Genomic DNA, 18,629 nt, shown 5'->3' with positions numbered 1-18,629 from the left:
AATGATTAGTATCATTATCACGTTGATCATTCGAAATAGAAGTACCGAAGCAATAACCACACGTAAACGCTCATTCGCTCGAACGCATAAACGCTCAAAAGATTGGCAACGCGCGCTTGAACACTCCTGCAGTTGCCTTATTATACTAAACTGGCGTCCTGTCTAGTGGGTGTTCCGAAGCGTTCGAGAAGCTGTTACGCCACCAAGATATGCCCCTTGTGGCTTCAAGGTGAAACAAAATTATGCGGTGTTCCGACGCCATTTACTTTAACCTCGACCGGCACTTCTCGGTAGCTTGGCGTTGTCGGCAGGCCGCAGGCGTCCGGTAGACCATCGCTACCAGGCAGGTGCGAGATGATCACTAGTGCGAAATTTGCACTGTTTATTCCATCGTAACGAAGTAGGGAAGAATATAATACAAAAAAGATACATTGCGGGGTGGCTTAAGTAGGCGCGCCATAATCATAGGCGGGCGTTCGTTGACGCCAACGTCACGTGGCATGTACTCAGTGCGGTCGGTGACTGGCGGCTGCTTTCTCTATCTTAGGCGAAGTTGCACGTTCTTGCCTCCGCTGGCGGTAACCCGCTGGTCCAGTTGTCTCCGAATCGTCGAGCTCCCCGGGGTGGTGGAAACGTTGAGTTATCACAGTTCGCGGAAGGAGTGCCTCCCCTTTTTCCCGCACACACACACCAAGGGGCTGGTACATCGCTGTTACAGCTACAGCCAGATCGAACCGCCCGAGTCTCCCGCAGAAATTTGGGCGCTACCCTGCGCTTTCCGATGAGGCACGGCAGAGTCTTTGGACAATCTTGTTATTAGGAATGGGCATTAAACGCCAATCGTAAGAGCGGTTTAACGTCCCATCGCAACGTGCGGCCTATGACAGACGCCGTAGTGTCGGGCTTCGTAACAACTTCGACCACCCGAGGCTGTATTTAACGACCATCTACATATGTAAATACACGAGCGTTTTTGCATTACGTCACATGTACGAATGTGGCCGCCCCAGCGCGGTATAGAAGTGAATAGAACAGCGCCAGCAAAAAGACTAGACGACTCGTCGTCGTCGGTTTGCTATCCAGTATGGATTACCAAACCGTACGCCCATTCGCATATTCCGGTATCGAACCCGCGACCTCGTGTTCAGCAGCAAGCCATTGCGGTTTGATGAGGTTTACCGCCTTGCATGTGTCTTCTTTTTTTTTTTCGAGCACATAAGTGTCCCGACGACGGAAGTATAAACTCAGCCAATAACATAACCACCGGTGGTTACCGGTGGAAAGCTCGGGTTCGGAACCCACCTGTGCGAAGTTGTCTTTTCGTCAACTAACATTTCCCTTTTCCTCAATATTCCTGCACTTCAGTTAAAACAACAGTTCATTTTCCCCCTATATGCTTTCCCTGACATCATTGTCTGTTGGTGTACAAAAAAAAAAAAAAAAAAATCAAACCGCTCGCTGCCCCTTAGTCACTGCGCTCACCACTTTATTTGTTCTTCACTTTGCCTTTTATCCCATCCATTCTCCTCATCTCACTTTATTGTCACAAGCCACAAAACCCCGCCTCCAGGTTCATACCTCGACTGTTTGAATTGATAAAAAAAAAAAGGGAGGCGCAGCTAAAGTTTCACTGTCTCTTAAGTTCATTAGTGGCACCACGTCATCTCTAAATTGCTCGAGGACTAGATTTTTCGATTTCATTGCGTAACCCCAGAAAGAAGGCCTGCTTGTCGTTGTCGCATGTTCCCAGAACTAGGCTAACACGAGCTCGTCGTGAATGCCAGCGCATGCTGTTGGACGCGCGCAGCCGACAGGAGAAGAACTGGCTCGAGGCGTCGCTCTACGCCATTCGCAACAACGTGCGCGTGCTGGCCCTGATGTGCGTCAACCTGCTGGGCATCATCGCCTTCCTGGACCTGCTCAACTCCGCGCTGGTCCAGGCTACCGAGACGGTAGGATGGCACGTCGTCGATGTCCAGGTATGCACAGTTACGCCTGCAGAAGCCCGAACGAATGCGAAAAACTCTGAAAAAAAAAAAAAAGCCTCAAATGCTTGGCCGCCTAAGCATGGCGCCTAGAGGTGAGAGCTGCATTTCCTGTATATGCTTCGCACAGAAATGCCGAATGTACGTCTCATTTGCATTCTGCATACCTAATGAGGGTTTTTTTTGTAGTTATTGCATTCCTAAAGTGTACGTGTGTACGCATTCGGCTGAGGCACTTACCTTGACCTGTGTCGCTGTGATGAAGTTATCATGAATGCACAATAATAGAACTTGGGGGTCCGCAAAGACGGTTCTACGACAGAGGCACCAGCTCGAGCGTGTGTTGCTTGAGCAGCTGCTCAAATGTTGAGAAAGCTTTAGTAAGCATACCTAAATTATGTACTGAATTTCAACAGTCGAAATGCCCCGTGTGTTCCAGCTGCCGAACAGCGGTGTCACACATGCGAGAGACTTAAGGGGAGATGCGGTTCGAATAATTACATTTTTTCAAATCATTTTTTCGGACTTTTACTGCCAAATCCTGCTTCAACAAGCCAACGTCCTCTAACGACCCAATTTTCCAGCAAACGATCCCACCAGAAAAATGCGCAAAATTAGCCTATATATAACCGAGGCATGGTAGCTGTAGGGGCCACAGTTTTCTATTCATTAGTGACGGGGCTCACAGCTACAAGTTTGGTCCAGATGGTGAGCTTTCTTGGTGTAACCACAAGCGAGCACCAGCAGTGAGATGAGGCGAAAAGTGAGATCTTCACTTTTCACCAGCGCTGAGGCGAAGCCCCTGCTTCCCACATATGAGAGGCCTACAAGTGAAAGCTGTTGTTTTGTTGCAGTCGTACCATGTCATAAAATGCTGCCGAGTCTCTCAAACACAAAATTTGGTTTCTGCGTCCAAAAACAATAATTTCTTCACGCAAGGTTGCGCAGATGGCCACTTGTACAGCTGTGGTTCACCAAAGGCCACAAGGGCTTTGATGAGGTAGGAGTTGGGCTTCTTTCCTCCTTGTGTGTTAATCGCTCTGAGCAACCAGAGAAGATCAAGGGAGAAACAAAAGAATCCCTGGAACACAGACAGCTGGAGCTAAATTTCGTCATTGCAGTGTAGCAATGAAAGGCTGGCTGGAGGAGGAGGTTCGCAATGGTTCTGAGCCTACCACCTGCGCAGCAGGAGAGCTTGAAGCCTGCACTTCTGCTGGAAAGAATAGTCTGCACTTTGGTCGCATTTCACGCAAATTGATAACATGCTATAGTATTCAGCATGTTTAGAAACATTCAACTTCGTTTTTCTCGTTTTTCATTCTTGCGCTGTTTTTAGTACTTGTGCGCAAAATTTATTGTGCATAATGTGACTCAATCTCGGTCAAATTTTGCATGCGCATACACAGAAATGCGTAAACTGCAAGTATATAGGTTTTATTCTAATTTGCAGTAAACTTGGTGATGTGCAATTTAGGAAACCAATCATCATTGTCTCGATGACCAAAGTTAAGCTTATATTTTGAATAGTGAGGTTAAAATAAAATATTTTTGAAGGTTATTCGCAGTTATTCCTTTATAAAAATCCGTATAGCCTATTTTATGACACTCCCCTGTTGCTGGTATGAAGCTCAAACATTGCACAAGAAACCCTACTTTTCTCAATTTCAGGAAGCACAGAAAAATAACCATGTAAGTTAGTTAAAAGGTAAACTATTAGTCGAAAATAGCAGAAAATGTTCTACAGTTTATCTAATTACCTATATTATTAATGAAAATGGATCTCTGAGGCACATCTCCCCCTACAAGGAAAGCGCGAGGCCTTTTGTGCAGATAAAACTAACTGTACATGCTGCCATCTGAAGCTCCCAGTGTCTTTTTTTTTGTGCGGTGTTCTCCTCTGTTATCTCGCAATCAACAATTAGCTAGTTAACTTTCCAACGGTTAACTTAGCAGCACATTTAGAACATATACTGGTCTGAAGAATAGCCGTTAAATATTTATTTATTTTTATTTTATCTATTTATTTTATTTAATAATACTGTCAGCCCATGAAGGTCCATTACAGGAGTGGAAGATACGAACACATACAATAACACAGTATGACAACAAAAAGCAAGTAAATGAACAACTGCAGACGTCTCATCAGCGATGCGAATCAGTTTAAATTCCATGCACCGTACAAATTCCCCCCAAATATAAGAAACAAAAAATGAACTCACATTACTAATTAGTGGTAGTTTACAAAAATGCAGAATCACATGAGCCCTCACGCAATAGCATCTGCTCGTTTTGCGGCATGCTTCTGTGAAGCACAACGGCTGCGAGATTAGAAAGTTAGGTCAGTCTATGCGTGCTACATATGATTGAAACATACCACCCCCAAAAAAAAAATAATAATAAAAGTACGACTCGAAACCAGAGTTGAAGTCTAGCATCGTAACCTGTGTGCTTCGCGTTCTGTTCCTGCATTTTCTTGGCGCTACAGTTGGTCAAACCTGCAAGGTTATAACGCAGGGGGACTGGTGTATATTAGCGGCCATGTAAAGGAGTGGCGCTCCGTGTACTCTGTGTGTGCAGTGGTTGGTGGGCCTGATGCTACAACCAATGGCACTGATTCTGGGGGTGCCCTACAGCGAGTACGTGCTGGTGGCAGGGATCGTCGGCATCAAGACCTACGTGGACGAAATGGTCGCCTTCATGGAACTGAGCAACTACGCCCAGGCGAGGCTCATATCGGTGCGCTCTCTCGCGTCCAAACTGGAGAGGGGAAATTAAGGAACAGCTGATTATCCTGCCGCCGTTCTTTGCCTCACCGAAATGTCTGAATAGTGCTATTCTGCGTACTGGTAGAGGCACAGGTCGGCAAACTCACTTTTGAGTCGGCTCACGGAGACTCGTATACCGACCAGTGAGTCTGAGCAAGCACGATTGGGTGGTGCATGTTATTATGTTACGAGTCCGAGTGAGCCCGCTTAAGCAGAATTTTGGTGAGTCTAAGTCACCAAAATTTAAACGCCAATGCGTTTAAAACCCGACCGCGACCCTGGTTGAGTCACGGTCGGGTAGAGTGGTCTTCGCGGTAGTTACCGCTTCTACGGAGGGCGGCAGCTGTTGTCGCCTCGAAGTGCGCCCCTTTGTTTGCGCGTCACACTTTATGCCGGCCCCCACGTCGTCGACTGGGCGTGCGCTGATGACAGTACGGCCTCGTGGTAAACGCCTAAGGAATTCTCATCGCCGTATCGAGACGTAACAACATGCTGACGTCTTCTGCGAATATGGCTCCAAGCGGGAGGCTGTGCTAGCACGTACAGTCGACCGATTCTTTAACAATACCGCGCTCAAGGGTAACAATTTAGCTAAAGGGTAAGAACTGTGTTGGCTGCCACAGACAATTATTAAAAAATTCAGCGCAGCTTAAAAAAAAGAAACGGGTATTTAATAAGGTCGCTGTCATAGCTGTTCTTTATTTTTTTTTTACGGACTTAACGCGAACAGTTTTTACAGAGAAATTATTAAATTGGTAAATCGGTATTCACACGACAGAGGAATCTGTTCCGTGTGACGTCACCCAGCGACAGAGGCCCCTCAGCTGCTCCTACATTCTTCACTGTCCCACGCAGAAGGACGCGCCTCTTCTCTCTCGCGCGCGCTTTTTTCACCTTTACTGAAGTTCACCTTTACTGAGTGATTTGGTCCTATAAGATAATTTAGCATGAGAAAAATAAAAATTATACCGGCACACGGAGGCCTCGGGACAGCTCCCGAGTTTATGTACTATCTGCCGGGCCGGATGGAAAGTGAGATTTTGCGCAAGTACTACGTGCAAACAACGTGTGAGTATTTAGTATATCTTGGCGGCGTCTCCAGCACGCCAAATGTGCAGCGGGGACACCAAAGCTGTGACCTTGACTGGTCCACGGTTTAGGGGCTCGGCGTGTCGGGGGTGTATAAGATCGACTGTCGGCGATATTTAGTATGCGAGCACCACTAGAGTGCCGCGATGCGGGCACTCTCCACTCGTAGAGCAGTGTCGACGACCTCCGAAGACACTTTCCCCCTAACTCGGATACAGCAATTCCGTAGATTTCCCCAGATTTTTGTAAGACACGGTTGCTTAGTTTGTCAATATGGTTTCTCTAAATATATTTTTTATTGTACAAATGGGCTGCCAATGCATATTGTTACATTTATTGATGAGCTGGTTTTAAAGTTTTAATATACTCGCTACATTCGCAATGCAAGTTGTACGGTCGACCAATTCTTTAACAGTCCTGCAAAAGCGTCGACTGGCCGGCCGGTCAGCGCCTCCTAACCGCGCGAAGCGACGAGGTCAGCAAGCGCACGCGCACCAAGTTCTCTGGAAGCCGTTATCTCCGATAGGCCGGAGAGCTTGCACCGAGTTAATCGAGCCAGAGGCTGTGTAGTGCTAGTATGGAAATAGCGTATAGCACACGAAACTTGCGCTTCCAGTGAACTTGGTGCGCGTGCGCTTGCTCTTGCTGACCTCGTCGCTTCCCGCTGTTTTAGAGGCGCTGACCGGCCGGCCAGTCGACGCTTTTGCAGGACTGTTAAAGAATCGGTCGACCGTACAACTTGCATTGCGACATCCTTCTAGCTGGAATGTAGCGAGTATATTAAACTTTAAAACCAGCTCATCAATAAATGTAACAATATGCATTGGCAGCCCATTTGTACAATAAAAAATATATTTAGAGAAACCATATTGACAAACTAAGCAACCGTGTCTTACAAAAATCTGGGGAAATCTACGGAATTGCTGTATCCGAGTTAGGGGGAAAGTGTCTTCGGAGGTCGTCGACACTGCTCTACGAGTGGAGAGTGCCCGCATCGCGGCACTCTAGTGGTGCTCGCATACTAAATATCGCCGACAGTCGATCTTATACACCCCCGACACGCCGAGCCCCTAAACCGTGGACCAGTCAAGGTCACAGCTTTGGTGTCCCCGCTGCACATTTGGCGTGCTGGAGACGCCGCCAAGATATACTAAATACTCACGCGTTGTTTGCACGTAGTACTTGCGCAAAATCTCACTTTCCATCCGGCCCGGCAGATAGTACATAAACTCGGGAGCTGTCCCGAGGCCTCGGTGTGCCGGTATGATTTTTATTTTTCTCATGCTAAATTATCTTATAGGACCAAATCACTCAGTAAAGGTGAACCTCAGTAAAGGTGAAAAAAGCGCGCGCGGGAGAGAAGGAAGAGGCGCGTCCTTCTGTGTGGGACAGTGAAGAATGTAGGAGCGGCTGAGGGGCCTCTGTCACTGGGTGACGTCAGACGGAGCAGATTCCTCTGTCGTGAGAATACCGATTTACCAATTTAATAGTTTCGCTGTAAAAACTGTTTGCGTTAAATCCGTAAAAAAATAAAGAAGAGCTATGACAGCGACCTTATTAAATACCAGTTTCGTTTCTTAAGCTGCACTGAATTTTTAATAATTGTCTGTGGCAGACAACACAGTTCTTACCCTTGAACTAAATTACACGATGAGGCGGTCATTACTTAATTCTACGAGAAATAAAAATGCTTAATTGAATAATTAACAGAATACACACGTTATCTTTTTTTTAAATTGAATAATTTACGGCAAATATTCCAATTTACGAGTTGTAGCCGGTGAGTTCGCAAGGCGTGTCCATTTGGAACTAATTTTCACGACTGCGCCAGTTTCGAAATGATAATTTTCAAAGTGTCCGACGATATGCGTTGGCGTACCATTTACTTTTTCTCTTCAATGCATAAAACACCGTGTTCGTAAAAAGTAAGTTGAACAACTGTGCATCTTCATCGAAATTTGACAGCACATATCTCGAAGCCGGCGCCATCCTCAGAATTCTTTCCAAGTCGATACACCTTGCAAATTCATTCGCTACAATTCGTACATTGAAATATGCGTCCTAAAGTAGTTAATAAAAATCATTTCGATTTCTCGTAGAAGTAATGGGCGCCTCATCGAGTAATTTAGTTCAAGCGTTAGAATTGTGCTATCTGCCACAGGCAATTTTTAAAAAAGAATGGCACAGCTACACACACAAAAAAAAAAGACACCCTTATATAGCGAAGGCAGCAGGCCCCCAATCCGGAAAAGTTCTTACGAACGAAAAACTGCGAGTTCGACCCCTGTGTTCATGACATGTGCCAACGAGGGCGAGGAACGTTCGAGTGTGCGAAAACCAGGCCACTTCGTGCCCAAGACGGTCATCACCAGACGCTCTTGCGCGAATGACCATCATGCCGCGGTGACTGCAGCTGGAGCCCGACGCGGTCGCATGTCACTTCTCTTGACAGTCTCGTTCGCTGACCATGGTGACGTTCGCGCTGGCTGGATTCTCCAACCTGGGCTCCCTGGGCATCCAGCTGTCCGCCTGGTCCACCTGGGGACAGCGGCGCCTGGAGGACCTGTCGGCGATCGGGTTGCGAGCGGTGGCCGCCGGTGCGCTCTGCGACGTTATGACCGCCTGCGTGGCAGGTATCTGCACAATCTTCAGAGCTAGCCTCTCTCCAGCCGATGTTGAGATAAAGAAACTAAGGCATCTGATAAGGGCAGTCGCAGTCGAGAGATAGCGAAGTACAATGAAGTCAATGCTTATTCCGCGCGAGAAAAAAAATTTGATGACGCTTAAGCTTCGCCTTTAAGAGTATGGAACACGATAGCATTCAAAGATCCATGGCTGCTTCTTCCGGCCAACTGCAGCTAGAGTGTCTGAAGCTTATGTGACCGTAATGTTTACCGGGAAACGCTCGCAGCGAGCGCTATGCACGAAGGCGAGCTTTCTGGTATAAAAGCGGCCACTTGCGCAGGCCTATCCCGGAGGTACTCCCCCCCATAGCCGCGCCAAAAAAGTTGCATCATTTTCAGGTTTCTGTTATTGTTTCACACTTTTAATATTTCAGTCTCGGAATCTTTACCATAAAAGGCGTGCGCTGTCGGCGTTTTTTTTTTTTTCACGACACCTGTTTGCGGCATGTCATTATCAAATTTGCGAGGAATAACTTTGTCAAGAATATCACACAAGGTATGAGCAACTTTAGTAACAAAATGATGTGGCAATATAGCCCGCATATACCGCATGTCATATAGTAAGGCGTGGCAAATACGTATACCTAAATGCACGTGGAAATTTTTGCTCACGGACAATTCCGCCAACATTGCTGCTGAGCACGAGGTCGCGGGATCGAATCCCGGCCACGGCGGCCGCATTTCGGTGGGGGCGAAATGCGAAAACACCCGTGTACTTAGATTTAGGTGCACGTTAAAGAACCCCAGGTGGTCGAAATTTCCGGAGTCCTGCACTACGGCGTGCCTCATAATCAGAAAGTGGTTTTGGCACGTAAAACCCCATAATTTAATTTTTTTTTAAATTCTGCCAACATCGAATTTTATGCGACACGGGGCCCCTAACGCTATCACGTTAAAATGGAATTAGCTTTGGCATTTGCCGGGCCCGCGAACAAGCGCTTTGTGCTTAGACTGACCAGAAAATTTAAGTTTATGTGTACCTGAAGGCAACAATAAATTTTTAAAATAGTCAAAATTCAATTTTCTTAGCCATGTAAATTTGGTTCCTCACATCGCCTCGACTGTGGTTTATTCGCACAGTTGTCAGCCACCAAGGAAGAAAATGCTTATACTGTTGCGCGCCCACTTCAACAACGCAAACATCAGTCGAGCAGGAAGCGTGATATTAGTCCTCGAAAAGGACGGCACGTTGGGCATGTTGGTATTCCATACTGAAGGTACTGACAGCGCGAAACGGCACGAAATACGCAAGAAAGATACACGAACAAGCGCCTGTGTGTGTATCTTTGTTGTGTACTTCATGCCGTTTCGTGCTGTCAATAGTTTCAGTATTAATTCTCACTGAGTTGTCGGTGCCTCTGCGTCCCTCACCTGCCGCATATTGTTTGAACGCAATCTGGAATGATCGAAGGATCGTTGTGTTCTATGATGCATTCTTGCTTCTTTATGTAAGATAGTTTAATCCGGCCAGCATGCGTCCAAATGAACGACAATCTAGTATGCGTCCAAAGTCTATTTACGTCATTATATTAGAAGCGCAGCTATTGGACACCTGTTTTGGAAATTTATGCTGACAGATGATTCGTGAGCCCTGACCCAGGCGTCAAAAAAGAAAGAAAGAAAAGGAGACAAACAAAGAAAAATAAACAGAAACAATAATGACGAATCGGAACATATCAAATTCATTCCTGGCAAAAAGCAAAGCTCCGACAGAGACGAAGCAAAATGCCCGGCGATCATGAATGAACAACAACGAGAATGCTCTAAGCTTCTACAGCCTGAGCTGCGGTACGGCGGAAGACCCTCGAAAGGAAAGGATCACACAGCAGTTATGCATACGCGGTAAAAAACCGTTTCTGGCGGACCAACTTTGCCCGATACCACTCCACTCTCTGGGGAAACAACCGTTCGTGGCGTGAACCGTCCGCGACCCGCACGTCGCCCACTTCAGGAGACGCACGCACACGCGACACACTTCAAGCAATTCGCAATCAAGGCGAGGCCCTCGCCGCGGTGAGCGCAGTCAGACGGCATGCAAGCTCGCGCGGTCGGCCTGAGGTGCCCTTCCCGTCCGAAGCCTGTCGCGATAGCAGTGCGCGATACCCGAAGTCGAGCGGCTGTTTCGGACCCGTATACCGTGACATCCATCGCCGACAGCTGACTGGACGAAGTCCGGCAGAAGAACCAGAGCGCCCACAATCGCCGACGCACGAGCAGAGTCTTTCCAAGGGTCTGGCGGACACTCATTTTGACGACACGACAGGAAGGAACAACAATGTCTTGTTTTCCTTCCTTCCCTGTTGTCAAAATAAGCGTCTGCTTAGTTTTGTAAAACGAAAAAAAAAAAAAAACGGGACGGCACGCACTGGGTTGCCGCTTATCCTTTGACCACGCAGCGCTTCTGCGTATGCGCACAGGTTGCTTGACGCGAGAACCGTGCCCGGCATGTGCGTAATATTTTGTCAAGGAGGGCAGCTTTACGCAATAATGTCACCGAGTTGCGAATGAACGAACGCGAGCGCACGAGGCATACGAGCATTTTAAAAAAGTCCCCAGGCCGAAGGAGCCAAGGCGTTCGCGCTTAGGTCGAACGTAAATATGTGTGGATAACTTTCTAGCTTTTGCGTAATGCCGACAACTCTCTGCGACAACTCTTTCCACTACATCGTGAAGGATGGACATACGGGCGACCGTAGGACGTACTCGCACTGAGTGATTTCGACTACGGATCTCTCGAGTTTACTGACGTAGAGTGAATTCGCCGCCAAACGTGGCTCTGTGATGGCTAGCTTGGTTACCCGCAACGGGATAGGGGGAATACCCTGGCATGATGTGCACTTGAACCACGACGGCGTCGTTGGCTACTACAAAACGAAAGCGGCAACGGGAGCTAGAGGCCTTGATTGCAGGAATTACAACGTTTGTCGAATGTTTTATCACTCCATGATCCATTACAGATTAAAATTATGCGTGTCTCTGCTACCGCAAACACCAGAGACCAGCGGAGCTGGAGGAAGGCCAGTAAGGTAGTCCCAAACCACACACAAGACACAGGAATGCCGGCGATGTGTCCCTACGGCGTCTACTACGGCGCCTGCGATTTGTGTGGCCAACGCCATAGTAAACGCCGCGGTTGTCTCCACTCTGGTGGGCGAGGAGGACATCGAGGCACCGCAGCATCTGCCGGAGAAGAACGCCCCTCCTCCCTCGCCTGCCCCCCTGCCTCGCGTGCCACAGGAGAGGGCACGTATGCAGGCCGTGTTCCTCGCTACTTCTCCCCTGCTAGGCTACACCCATCCTCGCCGCGTCGCTGTATGCTGCGCGACGCTATTTTTGTACTCTGCTTTCACTCTCTCTCAGCTCTCTCTCCCAGCTCAGTGAAGCTGTGGACGTCAAGAGAAACCAAGAGAAACCCATCGAGGTTCAAACATCATCATCAGCAGCAGCAGCAGCAGCCTGGTTACGCCCAATGCAGGGCAAAGGCCTCTCCCATACTTCTCCAACTACCCCGGTCATGTACTAGTTGTGGCCATATTGTCCCTGCAAACTTCTTAATCTCATTCGCCCACCTAACTTTCTGCCTCCCCCTGCTACGCTTCCCTTCCCTTGGAATCCAGTCCGCAACCCTTAATGACCATCAGTTATCTCCCCTCCTCATTACATGTCCTGCCCATGCCCATTTCTTTTTCTTGATTTCAACTAAGATGTCATTAACTCGCGTTTGTTTCCTCACCCAATCTGCTCTTTTCTTATCCCTTAACGTTACACCCCTCATTCTTCTTTTCATAGCTCGTTGTGTCGTCCTCAATTTAAGTAGAACCCTTTTCGTAAGCCTCCAGGTTTCTGGAGGCTTACGAAAGGTTCTAACAGCTCCACTGCAAAAGAAATCTCGGGTTTTACGTGCCAAAACCACGATCTCAATGTGAACCATACCGTAGCGGAGGCCCCCGATCACCCCTGATTAATATGGAACATCTGGTGCACCCATATCTAAGTGCCACAGACGTTTTTGCGTTTCCCCCCATCGAAGTGCAGCCATGGCGGCCATCAGAGCAAGCTACGCCAACAAGAAAGAAAAAAAAGAAAAGGAAGAAACAAAGCAGTCTGGCATGGTGCGATATCCTGTGTGCTGGTGTAACATTCTTGTGCGTTCCCGGAGAACCGCTTGTGTTCACACTGAGTGTGCCTTTCCCTCCCTCTCCTTCCTTTTCATCCTTTAAGCCCCTGCCCCCGTGTAGGGTAGCAAACCGGACATGCGTCTGGTTGACATCCCTACCTTTCCTTCCTTCTTTTCATCCCCTCCTCCTTTCCCTCCGTCTCTATATAAAGCACGACCGAAATGGTATCGCAAATGCCACATGGCCACACAATTGGCTAGGCTTAATGAAGCCATCGTTGCCCAGCATATCGTACTTGGATCAAGGAACGTGACTGGTATCGCATATACATGGCTTTAGGCGGGTGACGCAGCTCATTACGACTGTGCCACGTAGCTCAAGAACCAATAATTAGCCACGTGTGCACTGCAGACATTCTTTTAAATATACTGTCTGACTGGTGAATCCAAACTATATACTGCACCTAACTGTTACAATAGTGTGAAATAAGGGCGAACGGCATACCTTGCGACCAGAACTGCTCGTAGACATAGTGCTTGCATAGCAACGCCGAGCTGCACGTATATATGCGGGATTTCATTGAAGTAACGCTGGAACTTACAAGCACGCGGTGGGGCAGGTAACTGGCTACTGCAGCCTGGCCGTGTCTATCCCTTACAATGGCGGGCGAAAACCAGCGTCGCGTGACTGCAGCACAGGGTTATCGGCTTTATGCAAGTGCCCTGTGGAGGAACGTGCATACATTAAATGTCGAACAGCACTAGCGAGCGTGTTGCTTCCACGTGGCTTTATGCCCGTCTATGTGCGCGGGCTTTATAGCCTGGGAACATTCATGATAAATAATACATCCTCGGCACGCCCTATAACATGCGTTCAAAAACAACAAGCACCCCACGCGGGCCGTAGGTTCTGCAATGTGAAATATAGTTCAGTCTCAGTTGTCGTCCTCTTGTAGCTCGCAGCGGTAAACCATGTCTCCATTTCAGTGATGGGATAAGTTCGTCAGGGCTTGTTCGGCTGGCCCTCGAGTTCGCCCTGTCCAGCCAGCTGCTGACGAAGGATTTCGGCGCAGTGATGTTCCATACAAAATAGTTTTTTGTTTGGAAATTGTCGTATACAATTTGGACAAAAAAAAAAGCAGCACTTATTTATGCAGGGAGTGCGTACGACTCTATAGTAGAAGAGACGGTATAAACGACCCCTCTGCCTATAGCGCGATTTTTTCTTCAGGTTACGACTTTGATTGGGATAATAAATGCGGCTTGTCGCATTGGATTAGCTGGAGTTGAATTATGTAGCACATTACCAATATAGTCATCTAGAGATGATAGTCTGCCCACATTTATAGCGTGTGCTTCATACGACCATCGGCAAGGCTACAAGCCCTCTTCTGCTATGAAGTTGCGCAGTCCAGGGGTAAAATTCGCAAATCCAATTTAAGGACAAGCTTTAGCGTACGAAAAATCTTACGAAAAAAAAATTGACCGACGATTACGATACTCGCTAATGCGAAATTTGAACACAGCTCTATACGTGTTTTCACTTCGCGATGCTGGCGCGGACAATCTGTCCCAGACGACGCACGCTACTCTAGCGCCATCTCGTAGACACCGTCATCGCAAAGCCCGTCTTGCGCGGCATTAGGCTTTTCTTCTCGCGCTTTCGTCATAACCCCCTCCTCCGCCTCATGGTTCCGCTGCACCTTCCTCCTCGCGTTCTCTTCGCTATCGCCGTAGTGGTAGAAAACTTTTACCCTAGCAAATAGGACGAGTGGTCTTCAGGCTGGTCGGGGCCCCTATGACCATCTCTCATCTGTCGCCGCGCCCCGGGTTCGCTTTCATCGTTCGCTGCGCTCGTTCGCTCGGTTGCGCCGACGCTATTCACCAAGCTACAAACGTTCGTAAGGTCAGCAAGCTTACGATTGACGCCCACCGCTCCACAAACGAGCGCTGTAGTCGACAACAGGCGTGTATGTGTGAAAAAAATAGCCCAGGTGCAAATTTCGGCACGTGTCTCAAAAGTAAGCGAAAGACAATTTTTAATACTTAAACGGCCGTCCCCAGCTGTCGACGTAAGACGCAATTCTATGAGAGGGGGATGACGCCGATCTGGCGCCTTGGCATTCGAGCTGCCGCTGATAAACGATGGAACGCGCTGCTACGAGCGATTAGCTGGCAGGCCACGACCGTTACCAGATGATGTCAGGGGCTTTCTTGTTGCCGACGAACTCTTCTAGGCCATACAAATGGGGAGACGATCTTTGCAGTACGTTCTACACGACCGTGCTCTGCTTAGCCATGAACATAAACTGGAGTGATCCAGCCGCAGCGCTGGATCACTCTGCTTTTCTTCAAAGGAACCCTCCGTACCAGGCATTGTAGAAAGATAGCCAGTTTCTACACACGCACCGTCTAACTTGCAATAAAATGCACCGTTTCTCCACTTTTTGTTTTTTAACCAAGTGCCGTTTCATGCATTGAAGCACAAAAGTAACTGGAGCGCCAATGTAGCTTGTCTCACGCGCTGGAAATGAATATCTGGAAACAAGCTGAAAACTCATTCCAAGCGGAAACCCTCTTGCGAACTCACTGGTTACCATTTGTAAATTCTATTATGCTTCGAAATGATTATTTAAAAGCCTCATTGGTGCAGCCTCGTAAATTAGTTGATTTTGCAGTTTTTTTCTCGTGCAAGTAAGGTCCGCCTCATTGAGTAATCCAGTTCAAGGATTAGAATTGTGTCATCTACTACAGGCGATTTTTAAAAATTCTGCATAGAGACTAAAAAAAGAAAAAAAAAAGCACTCGTTTTATTGTACTCTTGCGCCCCACTGTATCCGTTTTGTGACGCGCATCTCTTTGCGAAGAAATCGCCCACGAAATGTTGAAGTTTCACTCAGTAATGAAATCAAACGCTTGCATTAAATCCTTCGAAAAATTAATAAATATAAAAAAACATTCCGGCTTCACGATCAACCTTAAATTTGATCCCTCCAAGAATGCATTAGGCAAACTGTAGTGTTTATTACATTGTATTTTTTTCCCAAAATGTTTCTGTATGCCCAATTGGTGTTATATTTTTGTATTTTCTTGTATTCTATAGTTCATTAATATCTGTGCGCTGCCTGAGCGTTACATACTATATTGTTTTGTTCTTCTCCTTCATGCTGTACTTGCACGTATAGAGTGCAAAAAAAAACAAATAAATAATTTTAGCGCCGTTTCTGACGCAGGTGCCTTGACCCCAACGAGCATTCCTTCCGAGACCACCATGTTCAACACCACGGAGTTCCTGGACAGTTAGCATATGACATGCATTGCGAACGTGTTCAACAGCACGTCTGCTACAGTATCACCCATACGGCTGCTTATCAGCAGATCATTGTTCCTGCCTTTGTTGTTGTTTTTTGCACTTATACACTCTCAGTAAAGTTTATCTTCGACGCGATAGTTTTTTTCTTTTCTTACGCAAACGCTTCGATACCTTTGGTGGACGGTTTCAGCAACGCTGCTGTCACGACCGCGCCCTATTGGACGCAGTGTTCTCTTTTGGCTTCTACAATGTACCGGATTTATTTTCGAACCTATTTTGCTCTTTTCCTGGTCAAGTACGTCCTAATTAAATGTTTCTTCTTGTGTTTTTTTGGCGTTGTTTCCGTACCGCGCGTCTTCGTTTATTTTCCTTTATGTACCGACAGCGCTGGCGCAAGTTTTCGTGCGACTTATATACAGGGCAGTCTTTGTTTTCATTGTACATGAGCCCGTCACTTTCATGTACACTGAGCGCAAAAGGCGCGCATACGGCGAAAGTGAAGACAGGGACACGGTGCCACTCAAAATTCAGGTTATTGTGACTCGTGATCGACACATATATTATTAATCAACAACAGAGGGAAAAAACCCGCATTCACAAAAACAGTTCAGCCCAGCAACCCATGCGCCACAGGCCACTATTCAGACATCATTTCTTTTATCTGACACGAAAACCGACGGGCGACTGACTCATTTATGACTTCTATAATCTTAATCACTAAAGCTTCTTAGATTTCGCTATAGCGAGCTGGTTAGCGTTCCCTGGCCTGCAACTGCGTGTGACGAAATAGAGGCTTGCACGAACTTGTATACGGCACGCGACGACCAACCAAAGCAAGCCGACCTTATTTTTTTTAATGTGCTTGTAGGAGCGATATCGCTAAGAAAGTAGACAAAACAAAAAAGATTCCGCTGAGACACTTAAGTCTGCTTACGTGTGGGAATGCGAAAGCGTTATAGTCGCTGCGGTGAAGTGTAAGCTGCGAGCGCACGTGATGGAAGTGTCACTAACGAGTGTGCGTCAATCTCTCCACGGGCGTCAACGCACGCACTATACACACCTTTTGTATTCAGCCAGATACGTGGAGCCAGGTGGCGTTGGGGAAGCGTGCGCGTCTCGCCTCCTGGGGCGCAGGGTTCGACTCCCGCCCAGGCAGATATGTTCGAGGTTTTCTTTTCAGAGCGATTCACTTATTTTGCTTACGGGAAGTTTCGTGAGAAATTTTACGTCATTCCGAGCACTTCTTGTGACGTGGTCTTACTCTTTGCGCCGTCGACCAGTTTTGGTACCATCTCTCGGTCACGCCGACGGATTTTCGCATAATGGAGCACATAATGCTTTCGCGTTAAAAACAGAAAATCGTTCGACAGTCTTTTAGCACGAAATTCGGATCACAGGTTCGGATCATGTGCTCTTTTCTAAACACCCTGTGTGGCGCCTCCGCTGTTGAAAGGATGTTCGCGCCTGTCGCCATGGCTGTGGACAGCGCGAGCCGAACACTCCCACGCCTAGGTTATAAGCGAAAACGACATCGCCCGTTGCTCTCCAACGAAATTTTCGACGTGAATTTACACGGAAACTAACAGACAGCAGTAGGCGCCTTCGTTTCCGCATACCACACCACACATATTGGGCTCTCTGTCGTTGTTATTTATGGTATTTATTCAGCACCTGAAACAAAACAAGAGGAACCGTGTAGAACAAAAAAAAATGAACAAAACTTTTTGAATTGCCCCACATCATGCCACAAGCTGGAGGTTTCTATGTATCATAGCTATATTTTTTTTAATCAGGGAGGTTTCATGTATAGACCCCGTGTATATAGGTATATATGAAGGAAGTAGTTCTTCGGATCCGGTGTTTAATAAATTGAAAAAGTGCAGGCGCACGTAGAAAAGCAAATCAAACATTTAGTGTTTGCTTTTCTACGTGCATCTGTACTTCCTTCAACAATAATACAGGGTGCTTAACGTAACTTGTGCCAAGGATTAAAAAAAGAGTGGTTAGCCGCAGCTGAATGAAGCCAACGACATGTGGTTTGCCGTCATGTGGCGCTCCTTTAAGTATTTCTTGTATTCCGCTAATTATTTAATTAACCAAGATGAATTATGCAAACTTCACATTATTAACCTTAGGGCCAAGTGTGTTTCGTTGTGTTGTTGAGGGGTTCAGAAACGACCGATCCAATTATTGTGGCAACGTACGCCCTGCGTGGCGATGTTTTTCGGCGGTTGAAGAAAGCCCGCGAAATCTGAAATAAAACCACGTGACTGCGCTAGAGCGATATCGTATTCGATCCAGCGCTCAAAACCATGCGTCGAGCCTATCGTTTATCAGGAACCACGGCGCTTCCTTTCCGTGTCCCACCGCCAAAGATGCTGATGCACTGTGAAGCCGATGCCTGGAGCCGCGGCCGCTCACTTCGCTACGATCCGCGCTCACAGTTCTTTCGCACGAACCGCGATAGCCCACGAGCACAGCCATGGTTTTATTTCATGTTTCTCGGGCTTTCTTGAAACCCCCCCCTTCCCACACACACACGTGCGCACGCGCACACACACACACACACACACACACACACACACACACACGCACGCACGCACGCACGCGCACACACACATAATGGCCCGCGCTAGTTACTCTAGAAGCCGAGGATGAAGAAGTGTGCCTGGTAGC

At 47.4% G+C, this 18,629-nt stretch overlaps 1 protein-coding gene across 1 annotated transcript; it reads left to right on the top strand.

Annotated features, from left to right (window-relative positions):
- Window positions 1–884: 884 nt before the first annotated feature.
- LOC140215370 (sodium/nucleoside cotransporter 1-like) lies at window positions 885–16,088 on the top strand. The gene is made up of 4 exons (XM_072285962.1): window positions 885–1,979; window positions 4,563–4,721; window positions 8,292–8,472; window positions 15,874–16,088. Exons 1-4 carry the CDS (start codon window positions 1,788–1,790, stop codon window positions 15,942–15,944), a joined length of 603 nt encoding a protein of 200 aa, XP_072142063.1. The 5' UTR covers window positions 885–1,787; the 3' UTR covers window positions 15,945–16,088.
- The last annotated feature ends 2,541 nt before the right edge of the window (window positions 16,089–18,629 follow it).

The sequence above is a fragment of the Dermacentor andersoni genome, chromosome 1 (genome assembly GCF_023375885.2).
Source record: "Dermacentor andersoni chromosome 1, qqDerAnde1_hic_scaffold, whole genome shotgun sequence".
Classification (NCBI taxonomy): domain Eukaryota; kingdom Metazoa; phylum Arthropoda; class Arachnida; order Ixodida; family Ixodidae; genus Dermacentor; species Dermacentor andersoni.
The sequence above is the reverse complement of the archived record's forward strand: the minus strand, read 5'-3'. Positions and strand labels throughout refer to the sequence as shown.